This window comes from Haliaeetus leucocephalus, unplaced genomic scaffold (assembly GCF_000737465.1).
Source record: "Haliaeetus leucocephalus isolate CR32 unplaced genomic scaffold, Haliaeetus_leucocephalus-4.0 Scaffold636, whole genome shotgun sequence".
NCBI lineage: Eukaryota > Metazoa > Chordata > Aves > Accipitriformes > Accipitridae > Haliaeetus > Haliaeetus leucocephalus.
In genome coordinates this window covers 774,160-793,293 of record NW_010973072.1, presented here as the reverse complement: position 1 = coordinate 793,293, position 19,134 = coordinate 774,160, and the positions used below count along the sequence as shown (strand labels likewise).

At 41.8% G+C, this 19,134-nt stretch overlaps 1 protein-coding gene across 14 annotated transcripts in view; it reads right to left on the bottom strand.

Moving 5' to 3' along the window:
* NPRL3 (nitrogen permease regulator-like 3 (S. cerevisiae)) overlaps nucleotides 1-19,134 on the bottom strand; it is a 47,436-nt gene that overhangs the window by 12,001 nt on the left and 16,301 nt on the right. For all 14 annotated transcript variants that reach the window (XM_010578406.1, XM_010578407.1, XM_010578408.1 and 11 more), the window contains 6 exons: nucleotides 18,091-18,244; nucleotides 17,180-17,261; nucleotides 9,864-10,001; nucleotides 8,955-9,111; nucleotides 6,992-7,098; nucleotides 5,581-5,710 (listed from right to left, as the gene is read on the bottom strand). In XM_010578406.1, the coding sequence (XP_010576708.1) occupies nucleotides 5,581-5,710; nucleotides 6,992-7,098; nucleotides 8,955-9,111; nucleotides 9,864-10,001; nucleotides 17,180-17,261; nucleotides 18,091-18,244 (768 nt within the window). The remainder of the gene's footprint in view (nucleotides 1-5,580; nucleotides 5,711-6,991; nucleotides 7,099-8,954; nucleotides 9,112-9,863; nucleotides 10,002-17,179; nucleotides 17,262-18,090; nucleotides 18,245-19,134) is intronic.

Sequence of the window (19,134 nt, the reverse complement as noted above, 5' to 3'; positions counted from 1 at the left end):
TTAGCTGGGCTCCTTGCTGAAGCCAGAAGGGCTGGGAGTAGCTTCCCAGGTGAGGGTACACTTCAGTCCCAGGACTGCCTCCACTCACTCACTCATCATCTGGCATGGTGGGAATCCATAGCCAGCCTTTTTTGGCTGAAACACCAGGACCATGATGGAAATATAAATCGAAACATTTTTTGTTGCTTAATTTAACTACCAATCAACTCTAAATTTCATCCATATTCCTTTCGTCCTTCCCGTCACCCTATGCTGCTTTTTTCCAATCTGCTGGCGGGGGGGGGGGTGTCCTGTCTGCCACACCATCTGGAACGCTCCTGCTGGCACAGATCAGCCATGGCCATCCCCTTCCTCTCCCCGCCTCGTGGTGCAGCAGGCCCAGGCAAAGTTAGAGCGTGTTGTCATGCAAGGCGGCATGGAGGGCGCTGGTAACAATACCTTGCTTTGTGCTTATTGACAAAAGCAGAGAAGATGTATTAGCTTCTGAAAACATGGGCACTATACACGTCAGCCCATCTGGGCAGTTTGGGACAGTCAGAGGAAAGCTCAGCCCCAAGTCTTGAAGGGACAAGATTCAGTATTCATTATTCTCTTCCCTCTGGGAACCAAAGGGAGCATTTGTAAAACTCTTGAGTAATGTGTTAAATAAATGCATTTCCTGCAAGGATTCTTTAAGGCTGTTTTCTTTCCCAGGCCTAAAAATCTAAGAAGAACGCCAAGATAACTGGGACCAGCAACAGGTTCAGGAAAGGGAAGGGAAAACAGCAACCCAGAAGCACTCAATCCTAGCTTGTTTCTCACTACTTGAGGAGAGACTCTTAGTTAAAACAGCTTGTCTTGCCTACTGAAGTATACGAGCCCCTCTTTCTCCAGTCTAGCTATTTGACACATGCACTGTTCAAGGACTAACTTGAGAACTAAGGGCTGCCTTGGGTCAGTAGGACAGCGCTTTCAGAGTCGCTGAGGTAAATGGATGTTTGCTGAAATATATTACCTTTATAATTCAAACCACGCTGTTTTATGAAAAACAGATCAGCTATTAAAATTTCTCCTTATTTTACAGAAAACAGACTCTGAAGACCCCTATTAATGTAGGACAAAAAATTTATTGTCTAATATTGCCATTTTAATCATTAGGTAACAGCTTTGAATTCTCAGCTTAACCATTCCCTCCATTTAGGCCTAGAAAGACATATTTTTTTAACTTGCCACACTAAAATAATCCTGATTTTATACCTAGCCCAACTGAATATAAATGCACCTTAATACTACTTCCATACCTCTGCCAACAAAAGCTCCTGTGACTCTTAATGCCTTCCAGATGCCCAGCAGAACAGTCCCATTTGCAGCATGTCTCTCAGAAGACACAACTGCCTATTCAGTATTTGCATGCAGCTCTCCTCCCACTCCCATCCTCTGACATACTCGCTCATTTTCCACTGAGCTGTTACACAAAGCACAGCACGTTTTCCAGATACATAAGGCAGAGGCCTCATCTACTGGTGCCTTACTCCCAACAGGATGGCCAGACTTATTAAAAGAAAAGTGAAAAAATCAAACATATTTTGTTCAGCAGCAGCTGTCATACTTTCCCATCTGTTTTTTCCTGCAGTTATCCTAGCCCCATCAAGGGAGAATTAGATAACTACAATAATAATAACAATGTGCATTATGATAAAGAGCTACTGTAGTGAAGGGGATGCAGGGAGGAAATGGGATGTCTAATTCACCTAGGTACACTCCTTCTACCTTACGGGGGAAAGACCCTCCTGCTAGGCAACGTTTGTTCCTCAAGGCAGCATAGAGAGATGTTACAGCTTCTTCTGAAAGATAGACTAACTGAGGCCATAATGCACGGATGAGGGGAAGCCACAAGCATTATCCCTTTCTCTTGGTTTGCAAAGAAACTTGCAAACCCAGCGCAGAGTAGCTGGGTGAAGAAACTTTGATATTGTACAAAGAAAGCCTCACACTGAGAGCAGATTAAAGCATTCCCATGCACCAGCTGCAGTGCCTAGTACACATACTCTGTCAATGAATGTGTGCTGACCTAAAGGTTTTAGGTCACCAAGTGTTTCTGTGCTTTCACAGGAGGTTATGAACGTGTGTGCACCACACTGAACACCACCAGAACTCCAGTCTGGTGTGCTCTGCGGCCACATCAAGGCTGTGCCACACATGAAGGGACAGCACAGGGACAGGAACCAACAGTCACAGGCAGCAGAAGGAAGGACAGCTTCTTTGGGGTCAGGGGGGAGGAGACACAAACTGCTTCTTTTCCAGTAAAAACACTGAAAGGGAAAATGAGTTTCCCTATTGTATCAGCTGACAGGATCTCCTCACCCCATGGCCGCACCCTGGTGAGATCCAGCACCAGCAGCATGAGCTAAACTGGTTGCTGTTCAGGACAGTCCCAGGCTGCGTTGGATTGCTGCAAGTCCAAGTGACACTACACAGCACAGTGGAACTAACAGACAGCTCACTGCCCTGAAAAGGGGAAAAGAGCTTCTGCTTTCCTCACTGACCCCCAGCTGCAGAAATGCCTCCTTCATTCTGCACCAGCCCTGGCACTTGCTGGATCTCCCCCTGAGCAAATTCCACCTGCTAACCTGGCAGAAAACTAATGCAGCTGAAACAAGTTAAGTGAATAGAGTCAAGCTGGACAGGAGCCAGAGCTCTAGCGCAAAGGGAAGAGGGAAAGGAGGAAGGCATGTGTGCACACACCTGAGAGTAGAAGGGAAAAACAGGCCCTCCTCTCAGCAGTGCTCAGATATCGTTAGATCAGCTGAGCTGCAGGCGTAGGCTCCTCCTCATGCTGCTGCAACATTGCTATCCAAGAAAGGCAGGTTAAACAGAGAGAAAGGGAAGCTAGCATAGAAATCACTACACGAATACCAAAATCTTTTATAAGCACCACAGAGTTCAACTGCAGTTGAATATACTGCTCGTCATCACGGGCAAGAAAAGAGATCCAAGACGACAGGCTCAGGAAGAATTCCTGTCTCTAGCACAGGGCATGGCTGAGAGCACTGGCAGTCCTGGCAGACACCACTCGCTGGACGTCTCCTACCTACTTGACAGACACCAAAAGCAGAATGTAGACACGCACTCCATCATTCAAGGCAGTCTTGCCCTTGTCCTTGCTCAGGCTATTGCAGGTTGTTTGTACCTCTTACCCACCAAAAAATACCACAGCACCCCAAGTATAAAAATGCCAGTGTCACATTTTTTTCATCTACCCAAAGGAATGGCGCAATTCCACCCATATAACAGTAAGCTAGCAAAAATAACTTTGTCCTCTTTCAAATCAAGCAGTACGACTTCGTATAAAAACAGGCGGAAGGGCTCTTTAACAGCTTTCCTATTTTGTATTGTGGACTTTATTAATGCCTTCCGTATTCTCTGCCCGTCCAGAAGCACGTGCCAAAAGGAGGGAGCCAAACCCATGCTTAAGACAAGAATCAAATGGGAGAGATGCCATGAGACCGTAACAGTTTCTGCCAAAAATACAGCCCTTCCCACAGTACTGACCTTCTAGCACAGATGACCTTCAGAAATAGAGACAGTACAGTCAGCATGATGAAAAGCACAAGATAAGACTACTAGTGAAAATCTTCAAAGTTAAAAAAAAATCCACATCCCCTCTTATGTACACAAAGAACAAAATTACAGTGAAAGGTCCCAACTTTGTTAACTTTTTTCAAAGGCAAAGCAAATACAATCTGACAATATTTACAGTTCAGAGTACAGCATCTTTTATCACTGCACAGTGGAACAAAAACCCACCCACATTTAATCAGATTATTGCTCTATCAACTAGATCTCTGCTAATTACAATTGGAGCCTGACCACTTCAGGACAGGGATTAGACTCATCTCTCTTCAAAGGCTAGTTCCTAACAAAACAATAATACAAAGAGTTCTACATAGGTAAATCAAAGTAGAAGAAAATGTACTGATATGAAAACATCTAAAAACTCTCTCTAGCCTAAACTCCCCCAAGAACTGCCGTGCTTAGCTTTGTCAAAAAGAAGCTCACCATGACTCAAAACAACCCACGAGTGTACGGTGGTCTCCATCTTCATGTACATGTCTTGCCAATGTGGCCCCAAGCCTTCTGCAACCACAGTTCTCACCTCCCCTTTTCAGACCATAGAAGGTACTTCCATAGCTTTTCACATACAGGCTGAAAGGATGATGAAAACAAGCCATGCTGTTGACCTCTAGGACCCCACCACAGACAGGTGAGCATCAGAGAGAAGGCGCACACTCTAAAAGAGCCATTTTAGCCCTCCAACAGCTCTGGCAAACATTGATCACACATTGTTTCAAGGCATAACTGCAGCAGTAAGTGGCAGACTTTATTTGTGTATTTTAAACAAAAGTAGGACATCTGAGAATAACCATAAACATTGAAGGAGAAGTATTAAGGCAAGTAATTAATTTTAAAAGGACTACTGAGAATAAGAATGCCTCCCGAAGCCACTGCAGCTAGAATAAAATTAATGCTATTAATTCAGCTTCAATTTTCAGGACACTGATTTGTCTGCAACTACAATGAAGTACTGACAAAAAACAGCAAAACTGCTCTTCCCCTGACTCCCAAGGTGGCAGCTGACCAGTACATACTATTGGGATTAGACGCTACATCATTACTTGCCTTTATCTCTGATCATAATCTCTGCCAACCTGTAATTACAACAAATTCTTCTCTCACAATTGTGCCTGTGTACGCAATTGATGTTAATCTTCCAGGTATTTGAACAGTGGTTAAATTCATATAGCCGGCAAGTCATCAAAGTATGACGGCTAGCAAACAACACTACAAGAAATCAGCTAAAGAAATCTGCCTATGCTTCTTTTGCCACAGCGTGTTCAGAGGTCCAAGCTTCTTCATCTGGGAATATAACAGTGTCAGCCAGGAGACCTCACATTATTGAGCTCGCTCTTGCATTTTACCGTTCCCAGAAATGCCGCAAGCCATGATCTATGCATAAGCAAAACAACAGCTCACAAATCCAAAATCCATATATTAGTACCCCAAATCTGAACATTAAAATGCTGATGCTGTAACACATGGACTTCTGTTGACTACATGCTGAGTCTACTTCTTCTAATGGCCTTTAAACAATTCCAGTTTCATAGCACAAGCTAAGCGACTAGACAGTTTGCTTTTAAAACCAGATTGTGAACTTAAAGCAGATGGAATAAAATAAAAATCAAGTGTGATTGAGAGGAATCCACAAACTTGCACTCAGCCCTACTAATTTATGACAGTTTTCAACAGACCAAATGGAGTTTCGGTCTTCCCTACTATATCACTCAGGGAAAAGAAACATTCTGATTTTTCTTTTAGGATTGTGCTTTGCTAGCACAGAGCATCTGCACAGCTTCACCTTGAACATCCCCACAGCTTTTTGGCATGTGTATATGAAACAACAAATCATGTGGTTGGAAACACAGTAATTGGCAACTTCTAAACCTGCAATAGCAGGTTCCTGACTAGGTACTCCAGAAGCAACACCATTCCTTGTTCTCATTAGTAGGAGAACGAGGAGCTCTTGTACACTCCCCATCTCACCTCCTGAACAGGCGGTGCGAGCGGATTCTTGAACTCTGAGAGTGACACTGGGAGGGAGAACTTGGAAAGCATCGACGGCAGGTTGTGGCCCCGGAACTGACAAGAAAACGCATCTGCTAATGGAGAATAACTACAGAAAAGAGGTAAAGGCAGAAATCAGTTTTATATTGCTGCTCAGTGTAACATTTACCCATTTAAGCATTACAGAAGTGCCAATTCCCAAATGAAATATTCTCCGTGACCTAGAAAAACAGTAAGGATAGTTTATGGCATGTTGCATCCTGCAAAAGTAAGCAAGAAGCATATGCACTTTCATCTTGGTATTACATTCAGCTCCAGTACATTATTCAAGGTGCGGAGGGAATCCAGAGAAGAAAAATAAAAATGATAAAAAGTCTAGACCTGCGCAGTCTCTGATCAAAGGAACAGGGATTGGGCAGTCAAGAGAAGACAGAGATGGGCAGGATAAACACACAATCTTTTAATATGCAAAATACAGCTGCAGATGTGACTGTTCTCGATGCCTATGCTGACAGGACAAGCAATATGATTGATCAGAAGTGAAGGAGAGTCAAGTTAAATATTAGGAAAACTGTCTGTCTTAGGATTTCCATCTACAAAGGTCTTCAAGAACAACACTGCCATATATGACACAGGCACAGCTGTTCCTGAATGACCTCAAGGTCCCTTCCTGTCCTATTTTTATACTTCCATCACAGAAGTTTTGATTTAAAACTATTTTCCTATAACTAAGATCCAACACAGATTCTAAAAACATCTCAAAATCCAACACAGAAAGGGTTGCCAATTTCAGCAGAGCAAAAATACCCACCACTGCCTCCACATCTTCCTTGCATTGCCACTGCATGCGCTCAAAATGGCTGCAATGCCTTCTGCGTGCGAGAAGGCATATCAGTACAAAACGCCATCACATAAAACACTACAATAGTGATAGCAACACTACCCTGATTTGCTACTTTTGATTAATTTCAGGTGATGCTGTGTGCCAGATACACAGATAGTCCTATGAAACTCTGATTTAACTTAACCATGAAGTATTTTGCTTTGTAAATGTTTCCATACTGCTTCAGGTTCATACAGCCTGATACAGACATTCAGTGAGCAAGCGTACTAAAAATACTAAAAGTAGCTTCACAGGGTAAATATTGCTTCCAAGGCCCACATCACTGCAGAGGCATATTGATCTGCTATGATGCTCCTCCCTACCACACACAAACTCCTATATGGCTTTGCAAGTTCAGGCACATGTAATGGTTTATGTTTTGTACAGTCCCAACAAATTCATACATGAAGAAAGATCCCACTCTGTATCCAGTAAAACAGGGAAGGAAAGCATATCTGCACTTCTCACCACTTTGATGCTACAGGCAGTCGTTTTCTTTCTACTTACAGACAGACACTAGCATTTGGAGAAAGCATGTAGACATTGTTTTCACACAGTGGATAAATAATAATTGCTTTTCCCCAGTAAACAAGATGTGCAGCAAGCTGGAAAACCTGCATTGAGAAAACAGGGAAAAATTAGGAGAGCAAAAGCAAAATTCAAACTCTCAGCAAGAGTTCCATACAATGACAGAAAAATCTTGTTTGAGCTGAAATGAAAGAAAAATGTTCCATCCTTTAACCCTGCCTTCAGAATAAATTCATGGTTTAATATAACATGTGGCACATCAAAAAGCATTTGACAAGGTTATGAATTTCCAGAGGTTCACTTCACATTTCTAAGCAACTTAGTATTTCCTGCCTTAAAGGAATTTCTTCAAACTATATCAATAGAAGTTTAGTTACTTTTCATGCCCCAAAACTCTATTTTTGTTTATGCACAAAATGCATTAAGTGTTATACATGAAAAATAAAAGAATCAGCCTTTACTATGACACAAACATAAAGGTAACCAACACTGCCTTTTTAATGCACTGAGATATTTCAGTAATGAGTTACACAAAGTATTTTAATGTGTTAAACAAGTCAGTGGTTGTTAATGGCTCTGGAAGAGCCACATAAATAGCATCTACAAGACATAAAATCCAGCCTGTATCATTAGGTGCATTTAACTTTGCTTTATTGTGGAGAACAAAACTACAGAAGCAGTAGGGAATTTCCAGAGTTCATCCCATAGCTATATAATGCCAAGTAACACCACAGACCACTGTAAGCAGACCTGGAAATTTTATTACAAAACAAGACCTTTCCCTTCAAATAAGAGAAGGCATGGATCTACGATCAGGAGCGTCTGAGATGACAAGCTGTGTTCTGCCCTGTCACACAGAGCATAGATCATGTTCACAGATCTGAATCAATCCTTAGAAGCATGGAGTGGCTCTCCCCTCTCCCGTATCATCTAATATAATCATCAGGTCTGACAGGCAAAGGGCCACAATGACCGCAGTCATCCACAGTGGTCTCACAGTGGCCTCAGGCCTCCCATGATTGCCAGAGCTTCATTGCCTCCACTGGCACAAAGCTCCCTTTTCAAGGGCTCATCACATCACCTTGAGCAATTCAGATTTGAAATCTGGTTGTCAATACTGGAAACAAACTTGGAAAGAGCTTCTGGCTTGGAGAGACTGGCTCAAAATTTTTGCCCAAGCCTAAACTTAGAGCTTCCTTCCTGGGACTCTGCAAAGTCCATGCACTAATGTGCTAAGGGAAACTGATAGGTAGGTTTGCACAAGCTTTCAGAGTTCTTTAGTAGAAAAGATCTTGGCAGATCCAGGAGAAGCAACATATTTGGCCATGGCAGCTGTAAGCTTTCACTTGCATTTTGGGTGCCTCCATTTGCACATAGACATCAACGTGGCAGAACCAAGACAGACCACTGTGGTGTAAGTCAAGAGTACTATCAATTCTAGTTTTAACTACCTAATGGGAAGGGCACAGAGAAGACAGACACTCTTCTCAGTAGGGCAGAGGGATAGCACAGGAGGTGACACACACAAGGTGGAAGATGAGAAATTCCCATTAGATATGAGGAAAGTTTTTCACTCTGATGCTGGTCAAATGGTGGACCAGGGCCCAGAGAGGCTGTAGGACGTATCCCCGGAAGTATCCAGAATTTGAACGGACAAGTATGGACCTGCTCTGAGCAGTGGTGTGGACTAGAAGCCTCCAGGCACCCCTGCTACCCCACAGCAATTTGTGATTTGGATGTGGCTGCAGGACTGTTGAGCCCTGTCACTGCACCACTGCCCTCCATTTCTCCAACTCTCCCCAAAAGCTTGTGCTTTTTCTGTGCATTCTGCTCACACCAAGAGAACTGACATGCTCATGTACCACAGAAACGCACTGGCACACAGAAAGAAAACACCTTGTGATTTAAAAGAATTTCAGCTGCCACTGACAGTTCCCCGTACCTGCAGCAATGCTAAGTCAGCATCTTGAGCCAGTTGCTGCAAATTCTTCACAGCAGAGGTAGTTTTAATTACTCTCACCAGGGCAGGAGAGCAGTCCAATGGGAGCTCATTAAGCAATGACTTCTCATCATTTAAAAGTAATAAGGCATGGTAAGGCCTGCAGAAAAATAGAATACGTTTGCACAGTAAACTGCAGCTTTTCCTGAAGGCTTAGTTATTCCCAGACCATGATATCTGGGGTCAATCCACTGGTAAAAAAAGAACTAATATCACCCTTTTGTGGCAAGATGGTTCAGAATAAGCTTATTTTTATGTCACAAGGTAAGATGCTCCCTGTAAAAAGGGGATAGATGGTTATACGTTAACTGGATGCCCCAGTGACTAGGAAAAAAAGACTGCACTGTGCTGGTGTGCAATTAAGCCCGGAGAACTAGTCTGAAAACTGCTCATCTGCATTACTGAAATACAAAATGGAGTAGAAGAAAGGAAGAAAGCAAGAGTTAGCTACTTTTGCAGGTAAAAAGCTGTGAACACAGAATACAGGAAATAAGGTATCATGGGGCCTGGGCTCTCTTTCTTCTAAAAGCAAAATTACTTCTGGGTCAACAGATTAAAATGAACACGCAATTCCTCTGACTGGAAACAGCACAGACCTCTCGGGCAGCATCACCTCAGTACAACCACCTAATGTTAACACAAAGGCTGTGGCTTCATACCGCCATGTATACAGCAGCATCATGGCACCAGAGCATCAGCTTCAGGGAGTCCTGTCTCAGCCCACACCCCCACCACCGCTACAGCTCAGTGTCACAGCATCCCCCCAGCTGTGCCAGCACAGACAATTGCAGCACCACACTTGGAACTGGAGGAAGGACCAGCCACATTCTGAAGGACACAGCTTGCTCCTACCTGATAGATTTCAGGCTTCTCTCAATTGCTTCAGGGGGTATGAAGTTTGTGGCAACATAATGGATTTTATGAGGCAGGCAGAAACTCACTTCCAGCCAGTTGTTGATGTGTAAACGGACCACCCCCGTTGTGCAGAGACTAAAATAGGAAGAAAATAAATACATGCAGCATTTACCATGTATAACAAATGAAAACAGTGGTCCAGATTCACCCTGCACAGGAATTGCACCAGGACAAGAAAAGACTGAATGTACCCTATCCCCAAACTGGCTGAGGACCAGCTGATTCCTAGCTGCAAGGGCATCCTTAGCTTGTACTTACAGAGCATTATCCCCTACGAGGCTTTGGGGAGATTTGAAAGACTTCATCCCGCTGGTCCCTCTGCCCTTAACATTGCAGCAGTATCTCAAGTTAAAAGAGTTTCTTGAAGATCTACTGCAAGGCACTGGAAAATTCCCTAGACTGGAGCTGCAAAGGGCAAAGATGAACTGGGCATGTTTTTGCCTCCAATTTCCATCTTCCTTTCCAAGGAAAAAGAAAAGGAGATGTCTGTACTGGGCAAGGGGTGTTACAAGCAGCATGGTTCCACAATAATGGACTCCTTTGGTTCTGCTTAGGTTGTTTATTTCCTACTAACCTGCTTCTCTGTGTCACATGAAATCACAAACGTGCTTGTTAAATGGTTTCTTCATTCTAGGAAGCCACAGGGACTAAGCTAAGCCTTTAAGCTGACTTCAGACAACAGGATTGGAGTGGAAATGATGGACATCTTAGGGATGATGATAAAGTCTGACCCTCATGTTCAGCCTGAAAGCAACTATAAGCCTCTTTTACTGAAAAAACGCAAAAAGCTGGCAGATTAGAGCAATGAACGTCATTCAGGTAGTTTTACAGAAGTCTGTAAATCTAGACAACAGATGAAATATACCTAGGTAGGTAACTATGGTTACTTAAAAATCGGTAAAGATACCATAAGGAGCTAAGCTAGCACCACCTTGCAAACCTTTACAAGGCTGCCCAGCCCGCAGGCAGGAAACACTGGCCTAGAACAGCTTTGCTACAGGTAGTGGGACTGAGCAGGGAGGAAGAGGCAAGGCCCACCACATCTTTTCATGTATACTGAGATAGGAACACATATAAACTTGTAATCAATCTTAAGCAACAGCTAATCTTGTCTACACTGGAAAGCTGAATTTCTCAGTATGTCCTTTGATTTAAACTTAGTTCCAAATGAATTTATTTTGGCCTAAAATCAAATTTCAAAGTTTGCACTCTGAAAATTTCAGTCTGAATTTTAAATTCAAATGTGTTGGGACTCGCAATATGACTTTTGTGTCGATAACACCCATGAATTTCCCCTCTACACAAAGCAGATTTAAAAACATGCCAGGAACAGGCTGGGAGCAAATATATGTCTTGGAAACTCTTTATGTGGTGATTTAAACATTTATACCTAGCATTCAGTTGTAGGCCACAAACTAACATGCTCTTTTTCAAGTTGTATACAGGGTTTAGAGAGACCTGAAAATTCAGCTTTAAAACAAAAACATTGGGTAGCTTCGGCTGCCGGTATAACTATTCACCAAACCACAACAGAGTGGTGAGAGAGCAAACATGATCCTGTCCTGCCTTGTGCATGATCAGACTCATTAGGGAAGATCTCACTGCAGACAATGCTTTTCAAAAACAGAGGCCATGGTTTTGTTCTCAAATCTTGCACTGACCTCCAAAAAATACCGATTTTTCAAGTTGCAAATGGAGCAGATACTACATATGTTTTCCTTTTTTTAAAAGGAACTGAAAGGATGAATCCACTGTCTCTCTGGTGCTATCACCTCACATATGATCAGAGGCTCCAAACCCTGAAGGAAAATGCAAAGCACAGCAAACACGTCCATTTTTTCTTGCATTAAATGCTGCAACTCCAGTAACACTGCTTATCCCACCAGACATAAACCAACTGACAGATAAAGCTGGATTCTCTCAAAATACATCAAGGTAAAGGGCACCCTGAAGCAGTAGTTATCCACACTATCTACCGGGCCAAATACTCAAAAGAGAAAACATGACAATAACTGAAAGGGACAAGTGAATTAAAAGACTACCTGAAAGCTACTGGGGTTGTTAAAACAGGTTACTGAAAAGCAGCAGAGATACATGAAAACATGAAACACTTGCAAGGATATTTTCCCTGCATAGTTTAACATTCAGGAAATAGAAAAATACAGTTGGTTCCTTTCATTCTTTGGTCCAAGTGTACCAAGGCAGAAGCTTTAATTACATAATTACACTCTCCACAGCATAATTTTGTCTACAGTGCACTATACAACAACAGCCTAGAATTAAAGACAAGAAAACCAGATTTTCAGTTCTGATCTGGATCTTAATTTCATTCTTCTACATTTGCATTCAACTGTACAATTTCAAGCCTTCATTACAGCTTTATGTACATGATTTCTCCTTCACCTGCCCCTCCTTGGATGGAAAATAATTTAAGTCTCTAATAATTTGACAAGGAATAAACTACATCCTCCAGCAGCAATGTATGCAACTGCACTTAGCCAGCCAATAGAGTTAAATGATTTCATCGATATATACACAAAGATTCATGCAACATGAAATACAGTCAAATCACAGAAAGTGAAGTTCAGATCCATATTTGCCTTCATTTTTACAGATTCCCCATGAAGTCATCTATTTAACAAGATTTTTACTGCAAGCCTCACAAATGTCCATGAACTGGCCCCACAATCTTTGGCCGAGGACCAGCAGACCCAGAAGCCACCTTCTTTTAGGGGCAGAAGCAGAATGGCAAAAACCAGCAACAGAAGAGAATACCAAGAAAACAAGTTTTCAAAGTCACATCAGGGAGTCACCTAGCTGCAATTCTACTTTATTCTTCTTAACCAACTAAAATTGTGGAGCAGAGAGTCCAGGAAGACACAAGACCATGGGAAGGAGAGAACACTGCATTGGCTGCATGGCACACCATGAACCTCAGGAACACAGTTTAGCCTGATAGGAAACCTAGAATTGCACAAAGATTCAAAGGCGCAGTAGGCACACCAGGAATTTACAGAAGGCCCTCTTTTGTTCTTTGCTCCATTCCTAAATACTCTTCACATTTTATGAGGATTTTTTGCAGTGTTAGTGCTCCCTGAGCTTTTTCACTGAGTTGACATTTTCACTGAACTATCTGCTGTAGTTCCAAAAGCTCTTTTCAGAGCAGTTATGCACTATATAAAGGTTGTTTGGCCTTACATGCATTACTTTACATCTATCTATACTGAATTTCATCTGCTGTTCTAGCAGTAAACTGGTATCCAGAGACCTTGCTGCAACTTTTCCTTTTTCCCACAGACCTCAAGAGTAGCTGGGCAAAAATAACTTCATTCCCCGTACTCTAACTAGCTATTAAACTGTCAAAGACATTCCCTTTTATCCCATGAAAACTTAGTTTCAACAGTTCTTTAAAAAAATCTCTGGTGAGATAGTACATGATGAGCGATACTGAGGGATACACGGTGAGGGATTAGGATGCTGAGAGGGGATATCATAGTCTAAAACTGAGACAGAGAGAAGTAAATTGGAAAAAGTTGTTTAATGTCTCTCCATCGTAAGAGCTATGAGACATCTTATGATACTAGAAGGAACAAAGTTCAAAAGAAATAGAAAGAAACACAGAAACTAGTTAAGCCATGGAACTCCTTATCAGAGGATGCTGTGGTTGCTAAATATTTATTCTGGCTTGCAGGATTGTGGACTAATTCCGGGAAGTGAGATCAGCTGAAGGCTGTTGAATATACAGAAACCACTTCCAGAGCTGCAGGAAGCTGGGGAACAATTTTGGGAATATCACTGCTCTTTTGCTCTATTCTGCTCTGCCCTGAACAGCCACTGTGACCCACTGCCCCAAAATGGGAACCCAAAAGTTGTCCAGTATCCCACAGAACTGCAGCCTTCTTTTTCATAACTATTGGCAAAAAAAAAAAGACAATCCCACCTCGTATTTTATAAAAGACTTATGAATTTTTACATATACACACCTCATTTTATGTCTATCCTATTTATATCAGAAATTAATAATATTTTTTCTAGTTTGGTGGAGGTCAGCTTGTAGGTTTGGAGTTTGTTTATTTTTGCTAGAGGTTGTGAATACTTAGAGCTTTGAAATAATTTCACATTCCCTTGTAAAGGGCACATTGACCGTCCTTTGATCAAATACCTGCAGTTGGTTTATATTTTACAGTACAGCCACACAATCACATCTAATAATTCATTAAATCTCATATAATTATTCCACTTCTCCCTGAGCTGCTGAGATAGCCTAGATCTACCAGTCAGTTCAAATCCCACTAGGCTAAAAACATATAAAGGCTTTTTGTGTATTAAAAAGAAGAAACAAACAATCCAATCCTCCCTCAAAGCCTCCCCATACTTTCACTTTTTTTCCAGTATAAAGCTAAGAGAAGTTTGCTAAAAACAGACAGGCAGTTAGCTAGTAACAAGCTAACATACTATCTGCAGCTGCAGATAAAACTTGGTGAAAGCTGTCTTAATTCCCTAAATTGAACACTAGCTTAAGAGACACGCATTGTAACACTGGTAAGTTTGTCAGTGCTGGAGGTACTGGCAACTGGACTTTCTTGATCCTAAAGCCACTGCTTTTTGTTCCACACCAATGCTGGAGTTTCGTGACAAGATGAACGAAGACTCTCAAATCTATTTTCTGAACTAATCAAAAAGAAACATTATAGTTTTCTCCATTAGAGTCAAAAAAGGTCTCAGGAACTAGATGTCGATTACCTCTAAACTGTCAGTTTAATAATATTCCATTAGTATAGCAGCAGTAGTGTTACAGTCAAGACGACCCATCTATTGATTCCTGCCTTATAAAATACAGGCATTTCATTCAAAATGCAAGGGACATTTTGAACTATAAAAAGATTTATACGCTTGTGGTTTTCTACAAATCAACTTGCTAAGGGACATGTTGGGTCTTGCCTGAAATACCTCAGCACCATCTACAGGAAACCAAGGGCTAGACAGCACCTCTAGAGCAACCGTGATAATTCAAGAGGCCTTCAAATGGAATTGCAGAAATCAGCAGACACTAGGAAATGCTGGCTTGAGTGAATCTCAAATGGAAAGCTGGGTTCCCATCTGCAATTCAAAGTGCTCTCTCCACTTTACTACGCTGTTCCCCTACGCCAAAGGCTATGCCAGAAATCTCTGTAAACTTAAAACAGCACATTGTCACTGCATGCATTTGAAGACTTACCATCTCCAGCAGTCTTTTCTCCTCTAAAAGAAACAGACCAAATCTTTCAATCTTTCCTCTTAGGTCATTCTCACTCCTCCACACTCTCTAGATAGCCCAAATCCTTCTTGAAATGTGGTGCCCAAAACTGGATACAATATTCATTACAGCATGGGCTTTACAATCCTGAGCGGGATTAGTTCCTATCTTACAGACAAGACTTTTATTTTATGCATTCTTGTCTATTTGCTTTTTCTGCAACCCCATGTCACTTGTGACTAACTCTCATTTCATAGAAGACCACACAGACTTTACTCCAGAGCTGCTGCCACGCAGGCATTCTTCATCTTGGAAGTGCAGAATAAAAATCTTATTTCCGGACCATTTCTTCTACCTTACCAAAAAATAATTTTAATTCTATGCCTGCCTGGCAAGGTGCTGCAGCCCCTCTCAACTCATCTGACTGCAGGTGTAAGAAGCCTATTTCCTGTTCTCTTGTATGAAGCATTAATGCAAAAATACTGCAGAACACCACCTTATTGGCCAGCCAGCCAACAACACTGTTAACTACTCTTCAAATAGAGCTTTCCAATCAAACGCAAAGACATTTTATATTTTTACCAACACCTTATTTCTTACATTTGCTTATGACAATGTCGTGCCAAAGCGTCAAAATATAATTTGCACCACTTCTCCCACACTCACAATGCCTAAATGAGGGAGATGCTGCCTTATTTTACATCTGGGGGCCAGCACCAATGTGCGTTTCTCCATGGTCAGTCTGTTCCTCCTTCTGTCATTGAAGGGTTTTATTAGCACACTCCATGAGCTTGGGCTATGTGTTCCTCCAGTCACAGCTAAATGCCACAAGATGTCACTGTGTCACTAAAATGTTTGGAAACAAGATCAGGGTTTGCCCAGTCACAAATACATAGCCCTAGAGAAACAGAAAAAACTAAGTAGTAGGTGAAGTTTAATATTAGAATTACAGGCTACATAAAAAGTCCCTTATTTTAAATTTTAGTACAGGTTTTGTGCGAGTTGTATCAAACAATATGCAACATTCCTTCCAAACAAGCTGAAATTCACAGCTCTTGAACATAACAAGGAACAGCTTATTAGTTTTCTAATGTGTTCTGCAATCATTAAATTATTTAGGCTCTCAGTGCCTTACCTTACAGGGCTTTGTGATTATTGCCTTTGTACAAGGGGAACCACAATCTAGGGAGGCTAAAGGGTTTGTCTAATTTCATACAGTGTGCTCTACAGTCAATCAAGGAACTCCAGAGTAATTCTCCCAAGCCCTGACAAACACCCTAATCAAGGGGCACATCATCTTCCTCCCCACCAAAACCTTCTGTGCTCCTTTGTCGAGGTCTTTCACCAAGTGCATATCCTGAATGGAAGTGTCTGCTCTGTATGAAGAAACAGCACAGACAAGCTGTCGGAGCAGAAGTATGCTGGAGGAGGCTGGTGCCGGCTCCTGCTGAAATTCAACACTAACTCCACACTCCTTTGAAATCCTTGCCAGAACTTTTAATCCAGTCAAGAAATAGCATGTTACACTCTCCATGCTGCTGAAAGTCTCACCACCTAATCCAAATTCACTGTCCAGACATGCACAGTGTAACCAAATGAAGCCAGGGCCATATCTGACTTGCCATCAGTGCTAGATGCAGCATTTTTCTCTTAGCTGCAGGTTTAGAGCACTTCTTCAGCAATACGATATTCATATTATGACACTTTTCAATTCTACAATTCACTTGTCATTAGTGACTCTGTGCTAAGGAAGAAAATAATAATTCTTAAAGCTGTGACAGACATCACCAACTTTTAAGAACCATAACATATCCAAAGGGAGACCAAGGTAATGACTAGGACAGCAATTCTGCAAACATTCTGCCCGACAGCTAGCCTTCACATTGCTCCACCTGGTCTAAAACCCAAATCCCAATGAGTCAACAGCATGAAGAGGTGGATAATACCCTAAGGAAAAAGGCCAAGAGGTTTCAGTGGGAAGCAGCCTGCTATGAGCTAGGAAGAAAATCCCACTTACCTGTCATATGTCTCTTTGAGATCTCTGGCCAGTTTGCACTTGGGTAGGATATGATGAAAAGGTGACTGTGGCCCTTCTGTGGCTATGGAAAATTTCAAAACAAGAAAGCACACAACTGATTTCAAAGCAAAGAGAGTTTTCTCTTCCCCCACTAGGTACTGACCAGTATCTTAGGGACAGAATCCCTATCTTTTAAATCTAAATTATCTTTCAAAGCTTTTACATAATTCAAGTTACGTGTTAAAATAATAATAGTGAATTATTACCAACTTCTCCTAAAACTCAACTCAGTTAAGCACACAAAACTGTGAATTTGACAAGCAATAATTTTAAGTGTTTTTGGTTTTATACATGCTAGTTTTAATTTTTTAATGCTTGCAGCAAGATGATGCATCACTGTCAGATAGAGTTCATCTTAAATAGTGTGTATTATTATAGTAAATTGCTCTGAAGTACAGTCTATAAAAATGCTCTGTAACTATTTGCTAGCCACAGTAACAATATGTAAGAGTAAAGTTTCCACACAAGAAGTCTGGTGACTCAGCACACAGCATTAAAGCATGGGAAACTTGCCCTAGGTTGGGTGAAGCAGGCTACATATGAGTTCTCCCATCTCAGCCTGACAGGCAGATCTAAATGTGATGGTTCAGTGCACATTCTCCAGTGATCGCACTGAACTGAGCTAGCAAAGAACGTAAACAAGGTACTTTTCTAAGCTGACATCTCTGCATAGGGTTAGTAATCTTGGATGAGGCAAAATGCAGTCAAAAGCTGTCAGAATGCTAAAGAGCAACAAAACTTGTTCATACTGATCCCAGCCACAAAAGAAGTAAGAAGGTACAATCAGCACTTCTCTGAAAAAGTGCTCCTGGACAAACATACTCCTGCACAAAGCTAAGCTCAGCACTCACTTTCTGACATGGCAGACACTTCATCCTGAATAGCTAAGATCAGCTTGGCCTCCCTGGTCAGGTACTGACAGCGGCGCTCCTCGTGCTGCAAGACTATGGCAATTCTTCTGGAGAGGTTGTGTAAGCAGTTTATCACAGATGGATCTGCATTGGCCTGCAGGCAACACAGAGAAGAAACAGGATTGGTTATTCAGCCACAATCACATATATGGACTACTACAGTGATGGATAAGTAGTCAAAATAATTATCTTCAGTAGATATCAAAAGTCAGCCTCTTTGGCAACTGGCAAAAGAAATTAATTTTCTCCAGCAGCAACAAAGCAGAAGCTCAGAGAGGTCCAAAGGTGAAGAGAAGACTCAGGGATTTCTAAGCTTGTCTATGTGCATCAAAGGAACGCAGCACCTGGAGTATGATATGCCTATCTGGTTTATTCTTCCCTGTTGTTAACGGGCCTTCTGCTAGCAGAGAGACCAAAGAACTCAATTTCACAAAGTGAGAAAAGAAAGTGTCAAGCTATTTGAAAAGGCAGAATATCATGATGCTCAGGTTAAATTCACTGGGAGTATAAGGACTGCAGTGCCTTTAACATAGCCCATTCACTCCATGGTGCTATACTGATGTTTGTCTTAATATACTGACAAGACAGTAACTAGGTAAGAATTACCAACACATGAGCAACAATTAGACCCCAAACCAGAATGAATTTGGATTTACACTCAACATTTCACAAATATGGCCTATTACTAAGGCTGCATCTGTGCAAGTCCCAGAATGAAAAGTGCTGGAAAAATTTATCATATAAGTACAGCTGACAAGGGCGGGGGGGGAAGCGGCAGCGGCTCCAGTCTGAGTAAGCAGCTGCTTCATGTTTGTTAAGACATTTAAAGGAATTTTCAGTTCTAGCAAGTGATAACTTGGCATGTAAACTAGCAAACCATGAGTCATCATTTTTAGATTCTACTGTTCTTGCTGAGTCATGACACGTTGGTAACCCTGAAGCTTAAACACAGCAGGACCAGTGCTGATTATAGCATTTGGGACT